This window comes from Ornithorhynchus anatinus, chromosome 11, assembly GCF_004115215.2.
Source record: "Ornithorhynchus anatinus isolate Pmale09 chromosome 11, mOrnAna1.pri.v4, whole genome shotgun sequence".
NCBI classification, from domain to species: Eukaryota; Metazoa; Chordata; class Mammalia; order Monotremata; family Ornithorhynchidae; genus Ornithorhynchus; species Ornithorhynchus anatinus.
Window position 1 is genome coordinate 3,596,585 of NC_041738.1, and position 15,277 is coordinate 3,611,861.

At 53.8% G+C, this 15,277-nt stretch overlaps 1 protein-coding gene across 3 annotated transcripts in view; it reads right to left on the reverse strand.

Annotated features, from left to right (window-relative positions):
• Positions 1-4,143: 4,143 nt before the first annotated feature.
• The window catches only part of KDM7A (lysine demethylase 7A), a 65,996-nt gene continuing 54,862 nt past the window's right edge, over positions 4,144-15,277 (reverse strand). For 2 of the 3 annotated variants that reach the window (XM_029075094.2, XM_029075091.2), the window contains 7 exons: positions 11,592-11,749; positions 9,926-10,023; positions 8,533-8,681; positions 8,221-8,432; positions 5,906-5,991; positions 5,055-5,331; positions 4,144-4,573 (listed from right to left, as the gene is read on the reverse strand). In XM_029075094.2, coding sequence (XP_028930927.1) covers positions 4,479-4,573; positions 5,055-5,331; positions 5,906-5,991; positions 8,221-8,432; positions 8,533-8,681; positions 9,926-10,023; positions 11,592-11,749 — 1,075 coding nt within the window. In that variant the 3' untranslated portion in view covers positions 4,144-4,478. The remainder of the gene's footprint in view (positions 4,574-5,054; positions 5,332-5,905; positions 5,992-8,220; positions 8,433-8,532; positions 8,682-9,925; positions 10,024-11,591; positions 11,750-15,277) is intronic. The other variant, XM_029075093.2, reaches the window with a different exon arrangement.

The window sequence follows — 15,277 nt, forward strand, 5'->3', positions numbered from 1 at the left end:
TACAACAGTGCTCGGCACATAGTAAGCACTTGACGGATACCATTATTCTTATTATTACTCCTCCGTTCTCAATGTCGAGATGAGCCGATTGTTTGAAAGCGGGTGGCCGGAAGCTTCCCCGCTGGTCACTCGCACCCCCTGCCTCTCGAAAAGCTCAGGATGGAGATTTTTCCAATCTATCCTAGGGGCTAATGTAGAGACAACTAGGAGGGCGAGATTGGGGAATTTTTCCAAGGCTTAGATGAGTACTAAACCCCATCCTCGGCTGAGGGCAGCAAATGGTCGGTTGCCCCTTTGCATAGAAGTGGCCAGATTGGGGGCCCAAATTAACACCGATTTTCGGAGCCGGACAGACGGCGGAGGTTGGACTCTCGATCCCACATACACCCACCCACACCCCCGACCCACCCCTTGTGCAATCCACTAACCACGTCCCAGCCCGGAAACCGTGACTTTTCAGGCCGCTGCGCTCTGGCTGCCTCACCCCGGGGAGGCATTCCTGTTCCCGGACCGTCTGGGCCACGTACCGAGTTCCGCTCGGGGTCGGGTCTTTGGCTTGAGAAAACGGGGTTAACTCGTCAACCGCAACGCCCAGACTAGAACTGGCTTGCTCCTGTCTGGAATCGTGGGTGCCGCTTTTGAGCATTTCAGACTTACTGGCCGCTTTCTATTGCTCGGGAAGCAACCTGACCCCTTCGACCCTGTAGCCTGGTTTGTCCGAAGCAGGTGAGTTATCTGCAAGGAGCTTTTCCCCGAAAAGTATGCGGGGGACCTGACCGTCTGCGGCAGGCCCAAGGGTATCGTCCTCTCCCAGGCACTCAATACAGTGCTCTGCACGCAGTAAGCCCTCGACAGATACCACTGATGGATTGACCGATTCAGGTGTCAGGCTGCCCCGGGCAGGGATGGGTCCGAGCAGGCGGGTCGGGTCTAACGATTCGGGAATCGCGTTCCCCCTGGCCACAGGGGTGGTCACAGTTTCCGGGCCTTGCGGTCCCCTCCCCGCCAATGCCAGCCCAGCCCCTCGATCTGCTGCCACCCTGGAGAGTTTAGGGCAGCTCTTCTGTGCCCAGGCAGGCCAACGGGGATGCCAAGTGGGAGCACGGTGGGCGAGGGGGGAGAAGCATCCCAGTCTACCTGGAGACACCCATCAGGTGCCATTCCCCGGCTAAAACGTCCCACTTTCCCAGGCCGAGCCAATCGTCCCTCTGGGTTTCTGCACTAGATTCTGACAAGGAGCGAAGCAAAACTGTCCCCGGGCCCAGTGGGCCAGAAGGGCTACGGGCAGCCAAGGCCCGAGCAAAACGCGTCCGTTGTCGGTGGTCCCGGAGCACTCCCCGAACAGTCCCTCGGCCCCACCCAGTCTACACTCCAGTCTCCTCAGGACTTCTCTCCCCCAACCTCCCAACCTGGGCGCATCTGAGTCAAACGATCCTCAACTTCCCCAAACCCCAAAGAGGGGCATTTCCCTCACTGGTCGGCTGCAAGCTTGGGAGCTGAAGCAGAAGAGGAGATTCCTTCCTGTCCTGAAACTACAAACTTAAACGTGGATCAGGAAGGAGATGCCCGAGGTTATATTTAGCTCAAAGAGCGGCATTTCACTATAGGAGGGAGAGTCCAACCGATTGGTTGGAGGAAAAACAAAACAAAACTAAACCTCAACATACAGCCAAAGTTCTCTCCACATTCTAGAAATACCATAAAAATAAAAGTCTACCATCTTCCCCCCCCATCACTGAATCGCTTGGCGGAACCTGAAAAATGCCCTTCTTCAAGAATCAAGTAAAAATACTGCCCCAGCCCATCCCCTCTAGTTAAATATTTCATTTTATATGTTACAGAAAAATACAGTTATAAAATACAAGTTATTTACAAACATCGCAAAGCTGGCATTTAAGACGTGTTGGAAGCTGGACACAAACGGTGGCTCAAAAAATTGGCATGTTCCTCAACTCCCTTGGGCACTGTTTTTGGGGGTCGGGGGGAGGGAGGGGAAGAGACAACAGAGATTGCAAAAAGCAACCCATTTCACCCAGAGTCTGACCTGCAACGCAATTCCTCAAGTCTACAAGATTTAGGCAAAACACAAAAACACCCCTCGCTTCCTGGATCCTGCTCCCCCTCCTCCTCTCTGAATGACCAAGCCCGAGTTGGTTCTTACGAACCACCCCCGCGGAACTGGATCTGAAAAGGGGACACTCCCTTCCGAGCAGGGTCAGCTCTTCAATTTGCCAGTTGACCTACGTGCGGGTCACCGGAAGCCAAGATGGCACCTGGTGCACCTGTGGCCGAGATTCAGGGTTTGACTCCCCCCTGCATCGGTCCCCGGACGTCAAAGGCCGCCTCTCCCCGATGCAGGGGACCGAGCCTGAGAGACTATGGACATTTCCTTCCAGGTTTTACAGTGACCGCCCCCTGCAAGCCACATTCTGGGAGCATCTCCTCTCTGGCACCAGAGACGGGTCTCCGACCGTTCCTAATCCTGCTTAGAGAACACACTCTCTTCCTCCCTGCCAGGCCTCAAGACTCTGCTCCCGACCCCAGCCTCCGGCCCCGGAGGAAAGCCAGGCGCCGCACGGGGCTGTCTGCTGAACCCATAATGCCAATCGGGCAGATTGAGGAGCTTCTGACCTGCATTCCCCCGGAAACCTTTACACTTTCAGTTTAATGCGATCCAGTTTTCACTGTAGGGGGTGGGGGGGTTGGCGAGTGGCTTCTCGTCTCAGCCCTTTGCTGAGGTGAGTAGAGGAGGAGGAGGAAGAGGAGGAGGAGGGAAGGATGCCTCCCTGCCCACAAAGACCAGGAAAGAGAGACAGGAAGGGCTATGACTCTAGACCGGATGAGACCCTGAGATGTGGGCCCGCTACACTCGGAGAGAAGCGGGGGGCGGGGGGAGGGGAGGCACCGCAAACGGCACCACGGCGAGCAGGGAAGGCCGGACGCCTCGGGGTGTACCCCAAGAAGACAGCTCGCCCAACGTGCACGCGGCCATCGTGACAGGACGAGGGGTGAAATGGATCCAAAAAGACCCTCGCGCAGGGTGCTATGGAGACTATCGCATCCACCGGCATCCCTCAATGGAAGAACAGGAGAATTTGGCCATCTCGCCCCACGCTTAGTGTCCTGCCATTCCCGGCAGAACCGTATCCCGCGTCACCCGTCGCGGGGCCCCCCCAACAACCCGGGAAGCCACCCCTCTTCGAACGACCGCCGGCCACAGCGCGATCGTTTCTCGGACCCTTCGACGGCAGCGAAACCACCCATCCCTCGGGTGGCTTCTCCCGATGAGAAACAGATTATCTGTTCGACTTCTGCTTCGGCGTCTATAAATAGTGCAGTACCGATACGTTTCCAGTGTACGTCCCCAGCGGGACCCCTATCTATACACCAGACATCATTTTACCATTCGTGGGACTCTTATCTGAAAAGCCCGGTTTTCATTCCCATCGTCCTACCGGGCCGGGTTCAGAGCGGATAGCTTTACGATCCCAGGCACTAGGCTTTTGAACCACTGAAGCTGCTCTCTTTGGGACCCAACGTTTAAAGATCATCTGCACAGATGATGAGGTTAATTGTTTTGCTTTTACCTAGAGGGGAGGGAAAAAAACCACAATGTTAAGCAGAAATGGACCATACAGGTGATCTTCCCTTTTGCACTTCAAGGTATTGGCTTTGGAAGCTGAGTTTACTGGCCCAGAAAAGGAGGATGACGTCGGGTGTCCCCGAAAATAAAAATGAAATCGATGGAGGGCGAGTAGAGGGAAATGGTGGATAAAGTTAACCCAACGTAGCCAACTGTATGCACCGCATAAATCAGCCAGACGGCCAAGCCAATAGCTTACAAAGAAACCGAACACATAGGAAATATAGAAAATAAAATGATTTTCATATATGTCTTAATTTAAAATAATTAATGCATCAAATCCCTGTTTAAGACTTTAACCTGAATATCCAATTGTAGAGTACAAACTAATTACGGCGGCTCTCTCCACCACGCGAAACACACGTTATCAAAAATAATTTAAAAAACCTTCACATTCTGAAATCTAAGTTAGTGAGACCCCTTCCCACAAGTCTTCCAAATAAATAGCTTAAAAAAAAAAAAAGGCATTTCAAAGCTGTCAATCCGGGAAAAACAAAAAATCCATTAAATAAATTATCGATTATTGAGAACTACCTTTTCCGTCCCCCGCACTGGGAAGTCACTGGACCCCTGCCGCCTGAGACAGGGGCCATCCAGCCCTGACCAGAGACCACGGGAGGGACGGTGCCTTGGTCTTCCCCACCCCAACCCTCCCCCGACACCCCACCCCGGCCCCGTCTCCACAGGGTTATTGCTGAGCGGTGTGGCACAGTGGAAACGTGGCCCGCGACCCCCCGACCGGGCCAGGGTCCGCTTGGGACCCGCGGGGCAGCGTCAGGCCCCCGATACCGGTCCCTGCAGGGCAGACGGCGGCGGGTGGACCAACGTGGCTGCATCATACAAAGAAGCGGGCGTGGCCATTGCGGGTCAGCTTCAGGATCTTCCCGAGGCGCTGCTTGGCCGTCGCCATGCCTTTCTTTGGGCGTTTGCCTGTAAGAGGTCACAGAGCACACGGTGGTCAGTTCCGGCTTGCAGCCCGGGTCCAGCAGCGGCAACTGCCGGGTGGGGCCGGATATCCACCGCCCGGGATCGGCTCCACGCGGGCGTTCCAGGGCGGAGCAGGAGACCGTAGGCCGCTCTCTTTTGCCCGGACGCCCCACGAGCTCGCCGTCTGGCCATTCGACTCCACCGGGTAGACGGAGCTCCATTCCCAGGGCCGGGTGAGAGACGATTTAAGTTTTAGAATTATGGAAGAACCCTCCCCTCCCCCTAGAGCTCCCCTCGGGGGGGCGGGGGGGCCCTTCCTGCCTCCATCGGGGGTATTTTGAATTGACTTGGGGCCTGAGGGGCGGGGGAGCAGAAGGGCAGCCCTGGAAGAGTCCATTTCCACGGCCTTTTCTCCGTCTGCTACCTCAGTGGGGCGGAAGGCTCGGGGGTTGGTGAGGGAGGAGCCCGGGATGGGATCAGGTACCTTTTGTAGCCTGGTTGCTGATGGGGGGCGGGTTGGCTGCTGGCCTCTTGATGGGGTGAAGGGGCCCGGGTTGTAAGGCCGTCTCCCCGAAAGGCCGTTCGGGACTGAGGCTGCCGTCGCTCAAGTGGCAGGCCCCTGGAATCGCTCCCGAGTCCCGCAGACACTTCCCGTTGGGGAGGCTCGAAACGCCGCCGTCCGGGGAGCTCCTGCTCTGCAGCTTCAGGCCGGCTTCTGGCGGGCCTTCCCTCTTGATGCATCTCTGACCTCTGCCCGGGTCCTGCGGCAAACAGAATTTCCACATGAGGGAAAATTCGAAATGGCAAATTTTGGATCTAATGTGTCCAAGGAGCCAAGATGAGGGCTCCAGACCCCTCCCCGCGGTGAGCTGCTTCCTGCTAACTGGTCCCACCAACCCAATCCACTTCCCTCCTGGGAAAAGAGACATTAATATAAATAAATGAATTACAGATATGCACCTAAGTGCTATGGGGATGGGTGGAGGGGTGAATTAATGGGGTAAATCGAACCGCAAGGGTATAAGTGGAAGGGAGTGGGAGAAGAGGAAATGAGGGCTTGGTCGGGGAAGAAGAGAGGTGCTTTTGTATATTCCCGAGCCCCCAGTGCAGCGCTCTTCCCCGACACGTGTGTGCATGAGTATCCCCACCACTGACTGTCAAAGTCCCTCTTGGGTGCGGGCAACGGCTGGGCCTGCCAGGCTGCCCTTTCTTGCCCTGCCAAGCTGGGCGTGGGCCAAGGTCAGTGCCCGGTACCCCTTTCACTCCGCAAACACGGGTGACGTGGCCTCCCGGAGGCAAGGACGACCCTCCAACCCGCGTGCTCCCGGGCTCTACCTGAGCGGTGAACCTGGACGTCACGTCGAGCCGTCGAACCCACGAAGAAGTCGATAGGTCTCTCTCTTCCACCTTGAGATGCCGACCTGCGGATAGAGGTTTTAGTTCATGTGTGCTGCCAGTCGGATGGTAATAATAATAATTGTGGCATCTGCTAAGCACTTATTATGTGCCAGGTACTGTACTGACCGCTGGTGGGGGCAGGGGGAGGAGAGAATACAAGCAATCGGGTTGGACACAGTCCCTGTCCCACATTGAGCTCACAGGCTTAATCCCCGTGTTACAGATGAGGTATGTGAGGCCCAGAGAAGTGAAATGACTTGCCCAAGATCACACAGCAGACAAGGGGCAGATCCGAGATCAGAACCCAGGTCCTTCTGGCTCCCAGGTCTGAGCTCTCTCCATCTGGCCACAATCTTTAGGGACTCTGAGAGGTAAGACCGCTTTAAACCAAGAGGGGAGGCCAGGGTATTATTTATTTATTTTACTAATGACGAGTTATATCTATAATGCCATTTATTTATTCTGATGCTATTGATGCCCACTTATTTTGTCGTCTGATTCCCCCATTCTAGACTGTGATCCAACACCATGGGGATCGTCTCTGTCTGATGCCGAATTGTTCTTTCCAAGCGCTTAGTACAGTGCTCCGCACATAGTAAGTGCTCAATAAATACGATTGAATGAATGAAGGTAGCCAGAGGAAGCATTTGTGAATGCGAGGGCCGGAGCCTACCCAGAGGTGCCCCACTGACCACCCGCTTTCAGCGGGCTCTGTCCCTGGTTGCCTCTGCCCGGGACAAGTGCCTGAGCAAACCCTCATTCCACAGTGGGTCTCCCAATTCCACCCGAGGCCTCTTTCCGTCCACAGAGTTTCCACTCTCGTGACTCTGGCTGCGTTTCAGCTCCGCGGGGTGGAAATGGGCTCGCTTGAGCAGGACAGCCAGGGAGGGGGTGGGGGGCGTCCTGGGGTACGTCACCCCCACATGGGCTTCTGTGCCTGAGGGCTACTTGCTAGACGGTAAGCTCAGTGTGGGCAGGGAACGTCACTTTTTATTAAGACTGCTTATGGCCACCGCTCAGATGAAAACAGACCCACTGGGCCAATTTCAACCATCTGTTGACTTCACCACTAAACAAGGACATTGGAAAGGAAGAGTATTAACTGACTGATTAGAATCTTCTTTAATGCGAGGATCTGCAAGGATCCGACCCTTGCGCTCTGGGAGAACGGGAACTCTGTGGTGCTCACTTGCTGAAATAAACTGCCGAATCTCCGCGCCCACCACGTATCGACTTACCACTTACGAGGGAGAAGTGTTAACAGCAGAGGCCTAATTTTACATTTCAGATGCTTACAAATATATAGAAAACACCAGTCTGCACTGTAGAGCGGGATTTCTCATAAAAGCAGGCAGGCCGTAGACATCTCTAAAGTCTCGACTCGTGTATTAAAAGGAAATACATTTGAACTAAACTCTGCCTCAGGCGATAAACTTTTAATATTTCAGGGAAAACTTTTCCTGTTTGGGACAGGAAACTTTGTGGAGGTGGCGTTTCATGTTATGGGTATGCTGAGCAGGAAGCCACGGGGAACAGAGATTTGTTACGCAGTGACCTTTGTTGGGATGCACTTCCGGCCCCCGGTGGTTTTCTGGAAATTGCTGTTTTCCCTCACTGATTTGTGAGCCCAATAAATACATCCCAATAAACTACCAGGAGGACAATGACGGCGATAGAACGAATGAAAAGGTCCCATGCCCATCTTCCAGATTGGAAGCTCATTGGGGGCAGGGATGGCATGAGAAAGAGCCGGGACTGAAAGATCCCGGCAAGAGCCTGGGAATCAGGTGACCTGGATTCTAACTCCCGCTCTGCCATTTGCCTGTTGACTGATCTCGGGCAAGTTCATCACTTCTCTGGGCCTCAGTTTCCTCATCTGTAAAAAGGGGACTCGATGCGTTCTCCCTCTTACTTAGCCGGCCATCTCCATGTGGGACAGGGACTGTGTTCGACCTGCATATACTGTACTTACCCCTGGGCTTCATCCTGTTCCGTTCTGTTCTTTGGCATAGAGCAAACGCTTAACAAATACCACAGTTTTGTCATCGTCTTATTATTATTATTATTCCACTCTTCCCAAGGACTTAGAACAGTGTTCTGCTCACAGCAGGCGCTCAATAAACCCGCAGAACGGGGCCGGGGTCGGGGGGGAATCAAACTTTAGATCGGCCCGATCCAAACCAAGGGCCACCACCTCCCCACACAGAGGCCGTCCCACCGGCTTCCCGAGGTGGGAGGTGGAAAAAACCTACCGTAATCCCCCCTTTTGTGGTCTTCGGGCCGGCTCCGGGGGCAGGCGCCGTATTCCTGAAGAGCGCTTCTATCTGGGAAGTGTGTGCTTTGTGTCCGAGCCGGTAAACACGGTGGGTAGTGCAGGCCCGCCATGGATAGCATGCCCTCGATAGCGTCTTCCTCGGTGCTGGTTGAGGTAGGACATTCCCTACGTGTAGCCGAGAACACGGAACTGAGAAGGGAACCCGGCTGACTTGCAGACATCGCCGGGGGCTTTCCCGGGGGCCGCCGAGGCCCGCCGGCTCAGCGTCTCTATCCGCGGGGCAGCTTACCTTTTATTTGGAATTTCTCTTCTAAATGGCTTCTGGCTATGCTGGTAGAGGGTCCTCACTACTTTAGAGCCCTCCTTAAAATCTGACGTTGCTTCCTGTTTCTCTTCATCACCTGAGCTTTCCGATTCCTCTGTGGAGGAATATTTTTGCTGCAAAAAGAAGAAAAGATTTCATGGAAATGGGACAACTCGGCACAAATCATTCAACTCTGAGCTGGTAAAAACGGACCATGTGAACCGGGAAAAACGTCAGTCTTTTTAAAATTTTAATTAAATAAAAACACCCACAGCTCTGGGCTTTGGATCCACAGTTAGTGTCTACCAGGGGGTGAAGGTCTAGCACACTCCACACAATAATTATTGTGGATGGTACAAGATGATCAGATCATATCCTGTCCCGCAGGGGACTCGCAGTCTGACGAAGTGGGAGAGCGAGTACCAGATCCCCATTTTACAGAAGAGGAAACTGAGGTCGCACATGGAGGGCACGTGACAGAGCCGGGGTTAGAACCCGGGTCCTCTGACTCCCAGGCCCGGGTTCTTTCCACTAGACCCCGCTGCTTCTCATCCTCACCAAACCCAACCCTGGGAGGAGGGTGCCACTACGTGGCAAACAGCTCTGCCGAAGCAGAAAGGCGGTATACGCTCTTGGCCTGGAGGAGATCCAAGATCACGTACCAGCCGGCACCCGGCAAACTTTCAACAAGGTCTCTGTTAGAAGCACAGAACTGGGAGCTGTCACTGAAGTCAGCACATTTTCCAGTGACGGGTGAGAGATGGAGGAGGAGGAGGCAGTGGATTAGGAAAGGCTGGCATGGCCAGGAGGGCACCAAGCCTCAGACCAAGCTCAGGCCAGCTACAGAACTGGGCTGGGTACCAGGAGCCTACCCTGTCACCTTCATGCCACACTCTGTGTCAGACAGGCCCGGCTGGATCTCCTATGAGGAAGACCAGGCACACGGTCAAGCACGTGGGGGTAAAGACCGTACACGCAGATCAAACACAGCCCCTGTTCCACACGGGGCTCCGAATCTACGCAGGACGGAGAACGTCTACTGAATTCCATTTTTACAGTTAAGGAAAGTAAGCCACGGACATGTTAAGCGGTCACAAAGCGGGCAAGTGGAGGAGCCGGGGTGAGAACCCAAGTCCTCTGACTCCCAGGCCTGTGCTCTTTCTGCTAGGCCATTTATCTTCCCAGTGCATTAAAGCACTGCTTTACGTTCTGGCTTCAACCACCCAGGCAGGCAGGTGGGACTACACCCCTGCCCCAACCTGAACCCGATCGCCCCTCCGAACAAGAGGAGGGGGCCCATATGTGGCCCCTAGTTTAAGCGCGGCTGCTACTTCTCTGCCCAAAGGGGAGTTCTGCCTGATGAGGCTGGGAATTTTACCTGAGGAGTGCGCACAAGCTCAGAGTCTTCTGAATCTGAAACATCAGAGTATTCTGAGGAGGCATTCCTGAGTTCTGACTTCACACTTTCAAAGAACACTGTGGTCGACAAAAAAAAAAAGGGGGGGGGGTGGGGAAGGCGGAGAGGGTGACACAAGTTATTAAAGTATTTCACATTTCACTTTCCAAAGAAAACGTAATCCAGTGCTCCGAAACTAGAACTTTAGCCTTCAAAAGCAAGTTACACAATACCACGGGGGGCACTATTCCACAAGATGGCGATGTCTTTCTCTGCATGCGTGTGCACGTGTGTCTCCCGTCAGTGGTATTTACTGAGCGCTTATTGCGTGCAGAGTGCTGCATTAAGCGCTTGGGAGGATACAAGAGAGTTGGTAGACATGTTCTCTGCCCACAGTGAGCTTACAGCCTCCATCCGCTCTTCTCTGGGCACTGCTGCCGCCTCCCGGCTCTGCTTCTATGGCCCGGAGATGCCTCCTTCCCAGAGCCGGTGAGTTTGAGAACACGATCCCTCGGGGGCGGTGTCTGGAGGGGAACCGGGGCAGGAGAGCTTAGCCTAACGCGACGGACATCTCGGAGTGGGCTTGGGCTTCGAAAGCCCTGACAGGCCCAAACAGGCTCCTCGAAAAATAATGATGTCTCTCCTTCCTCAAGCGGGCTGATGGTGCGGTTTGGTCGTCGGGGTCCTTCTCCAACCGGCACGGTTCCCCGCTGTGCACTGGGATGGCGGTCCCAGCTCCGTGGGTTTACAACACAGCTCGCCGCTGGGAAAGAGTCCTTCGCTCTGTCCGGCCTGGGAGCGAGCTCTGGCCCTGAAACCACTGGCCACCGGGTCAACCCTGGCCTTCGGGGAGTCTCACTCCGTGCACCGGTCCCATTCGCCTGGGGATCCCAAGGCATCGGGACCGTCCTCAGTCGCGATGTTCCGTGGGGGTCCGGACTGGACTGACGACCTGAGGATTCTGCGGCGCTCATCGGATCGTTGCCAGCGCCCTGGGAAGAGCGTCTCTTACTCTGGGGAAAGTCTTCTCTGGCAGAGAGGGAGGATAAGAGCCACCGTGCCATCACTGCTGGGAGCCAGAGCAGGGCACCCCGGCAGCGCCCCAAGGAAGATGGTTGTTCAACTGTAGACGTTACTGCTGGGGTCCCGGGTAGCCTTGCGGGACTTCTGGAGATTTCTCTGCTGCTTCCGGCACGCTCTTGCCATAGGTTGGGCCCGGGGGAAGAGTCTGACGCGCCCAATCCGGGGGAGAAGGAGGGTGGGTGGAGTTGGCGGCGGACACGGTTCGGCCTCGGCCCGGTTATACTGGAAACCAAGACACCTCGAGGGGAAGCCAGTTCACGACCCTTATCTGGGACCAATACTGTTAGACAGTACTCTCCCGATCGCTTAATCTGTCAGTCTCCACACAGTAAGCGCTCAATAAATACCACTGATTGATTGATTTACGGGGCATTTGCCCTGACCTCCTGCATGGGAGTGGGCTTTTTGACAGCCCACTCAAGTCAGGCCTTCTGCTAACTTCCCAGAATCCGTTATTCCCAATTCAAACCCTGGAGGGAGTGCGTTACCGAATGGCAGCACTCGCCGGACCCGGTGACAGGCGGAAGACCGCTGCTCATGGGCGGATTCGGGAAGACCAACTTACTGTTCAGTGGTTTTTGGAACTCCCCGTGTCCCTCTCCTTCCAATCCTGAGTTTTGCTCTATCTTGACTTTCTTCGGCTTTTTTGACCTTCCTCTGTCGTCGTCATCCTCGCTGTCTGCGGTGTATAAGCTTCGATCTGTGAAGGGCTGTCTTTCATCTCTGCCACAGGGAGAGGAAGACGGACGAGGCATTAGAAAAACCGTGGTCCAGCCAGGGCTCTTTCCTCACACTCGGAACCGACGAGGAACATTTTCCCGCGGGATGGGCACCGGCACGCATCTATTGGAAGGGCGGGTGAGGCTGAGGGGAAAACTACAATTCTAAGGTGATCCCAGAACATATAATAATAATATTGGTGTCTGTTAATAATAACAGTGGTTATTTGTTAAGCGCTTACTATGTGCTAGACGCTGCTGAGGTAGATACATGCAAATCAGGTTGCACAGAGTCCCTGTCTCATGTGGGGTTCACAGTCAATCTCCATTTTACAAATGCGGGAACTGAGGCTCGGAGAAGTGAAATGATTTGCCCAAGGTCATTCGGTAGACAAATGGCGGAGCTGGGATTAGAACCCAGATCCTTCTGACTCCCAGGTCCGTGTTCTCTCCACTAGGCCACGCTGCTTTTCATCTGGGCCACGCCCTCCGGGCAACACTCCTACCAACTGTTTAACCACAGGTAGACCAGAAATATACCTCCTCTCTCCGTTCCCCTCCATTCACACCATCCGCTGAGGGGGACGACCGAAAGTCAGGCAGCAGAGGGGATATCGAATGAGAATCCTGGATAATGTGGAAATCAGACAATTCCCACCCTGGGCACCCCTGGATAACTCAAAGCGAATTACATTTTCTCCTCCCATGTTTCTGTGGAAAAACAGGACTAATGGGCTTTTCCTTACTCCCCCCGCCAGTTGGGATAATAATAATAATTACAATAATGATGATGATGATTATAATAATGGCGTGTTAAGCGCTATGTTCTAAACACCTCATTAAACACTGGGGTAGATACAAGATAATCAGGTCCCACATGGGGTTCACTGTCTCGGTAGGAGGGAGAATAGGTACTGAATCCCCATTTTCCAGATGAGGAAACTGAGGCCCAGAGAAGTGAAGTGACTTGCCCAAAGTCACATAGCAGGTACATGGCAGAGCTGGGAAGAGAACCCAAGTCCTCTGACTCCCAGGCCCGGGCTCTTTCCACTAAGCAACACTGCTTCAACAGGAATGCCTTTGACATTTACTAATTACACACTACTCAGGGCCTTTCATAGGCCACATATACTAAATATTTCACCACAGTATATGCGGTATGTCATTATTTCACCACAGGCTTCATTATTCAGGGATGGCAAAATAATTTAAAGGAATACCTTGAAGGTGTTAAGCGCTCTGAATTTTTCAAAGCCCCTTGGCAACACCTATCTCATCTGGAGAGAGATCCACACACCCACCGCAAGGTCAGACGGGACAGTTATTCTTCTTCACCTTTCCGGTTTAGTACCAAAAACTGCAGAGGAGATTTATCCGCCCACTAATTCAGACCAGATGTCGAAGCCAAGTAACACTTAAAGGATGCGCCGCGGATCCGGAATCACAAGGAGCCTGAAATTCTGCCCCTCCAGCCGCAGCTCCCTAATGACTGTTGTTTCTATTCTGTGTCTTTGTCCTTGTCCCTTATGCAATTATAATGTCTTATTGTTTCATCGCTCCCGAGGCGTCTGTCTCAAGTCTTCTCCCCCTCACATTTATTCACAGACTGCGGGGTCCTCGAGGGACGGCGTCCTTGCCGAATTCCCTCCTGGATACTCTCCGCCAGCACTAAGTACACGGAATAAGTGCTCACTATTATCACTACTATTTAACCACTGAGATGCACGGTATGGACTGAGAAGATATCTCCCTAACCTCTAGTGTTTGACAAACGTTGCCTTAACCAAACCGAAGTGGAATATGTCAGATGTTCTGTGGCTGCTGAACACTGTCCTGGGATGGATTGCAGATTGGTGAAGTTTGTCACAGAATCTGTATTAGGTGATAAGAAATAATGTCAACAATGCCATTTTGAGGACCAGCAAGGAACTCCAACCTGATGGGGAGGGAGGCGGAGGGGAATATGTGTGTTTTTGTGTATGTGTGTGTGTGTTTGTACACGAATGTTCACATACGAGCTCATGATCCTGAATGCAGGTCACTGTGTTGTATGTCCCTGTGGCTTTTCTCGCGCTTTCCCATATAAGCATCTAAACAGGAACGTTCTGGGGGACTTGGGGGCTCTTTTCAAACTCTCTGCTCTCCCCCGGCTCCTCCCACACCCCTCTGGCTCTACCTCTCCTGACGTCGCCGCCCCGTCTGTGTTGGGTTCGTGCCCGCAACAATCCTCCCAGGTTTGTGGCTGTCTGCCTCTGGAGACTAACCGCCTCTGCCTTTGTCTGCATGCTCTCTCTCTCTCTCTGCCTTTGTGTTCCTCTCTGAGTCTGTGTCTGGCTACCGTCATTCATCCAGTCAATAGAACTTATGGTGCTCGGTGTCCTATGAATGGCCGTGTTTATGTGACTTTGGGCCCTTCACCCTTTGAGAACCAAGTTCCTCCTGAAAGGATTACGCCTCGATCGGGGGGCTGGCCTGGATGCTGGTTTCCTATCTGCTCTTCATGCCTTTCTGTCTTTGGGCCTGGAGGAACCGTCTCCTCTTTCTTATTGCCCGCTGGTTTCTCTCTCCTGTGTTGTGCCTACCCGGGTTAGTGCCCCAGGAGGAATACATACAAATGTCTGCAGGCCTGTTTGGGAAATTCCCACAGCAGCAGAGCCCAAACACCTCCATTTTGAACCCTCTATCCTCCCCGCTCCCAGCTTCCCGGGTGGGACAGGTCCGGAAAGGGTGCCCGGGATGCCTTGGAGGGGGCACGAGCTCTTTGGAGGAAATAGGGCCGGGGGAAGAACCCTCTAAATCTACTTGCCTGGCGATTACAAACCCTACAATCTCTCCACTTGATGCTACAGAGGGTCATGAGCTTGGCCTGTCCCCACAGAAGCAGGGACAGGCCAGCTGAGTCTTAGAGAGTGTCAGGGGCAGCACAATATTTATGCCGCCCTTCAACCTTGGCATCCATCCTGTGTGCCACTCCTTTCCAGACTTGCCTTCCCTGGCAACTACTGCCATCATCCAGCCTCTACCTGGTCATTTACTGGATTGTCTGGGGAGGAACAGGCCGGGGAAAGGACGGGAGGTGGGAGAGACAATGGGGCAAGAAGGAAAGGAAAGAGGGATGGAGATGGTGATGGGGGAGACGCAAGAAGGAAAGAGGGATGGAGATGGTGATGGGCCGCACCAACAAAGGGGAAAAAGGGTGCAAAATAGCCATGTCCCCTCCTCCCATTTCCTCCTCTTCCCCTTCTCCACCCGGACCCTGAAGGGGAGTTAGGCGGATGGTGGTCAGTTCTACCTCTTTCCCCAGGGTGGTCACAGAGATTTTGGGAGAGTGGGGAGGGGCCGCTCCCGGGAGGTAAGATGGCGGTTTCCTTTTTCCTTCTACTCACGGTATGGTCCTGCCCAACCATCTCCCCACACAAATCACATTAATAATAACTGAGGTATTTAAGTGCTTACTCTGAACCATGGACTAAGAGCCAGGGGAGATAGAAGATCATCAGGCCCCGCATGGTGCTCTCAGTCTAAGTACAGC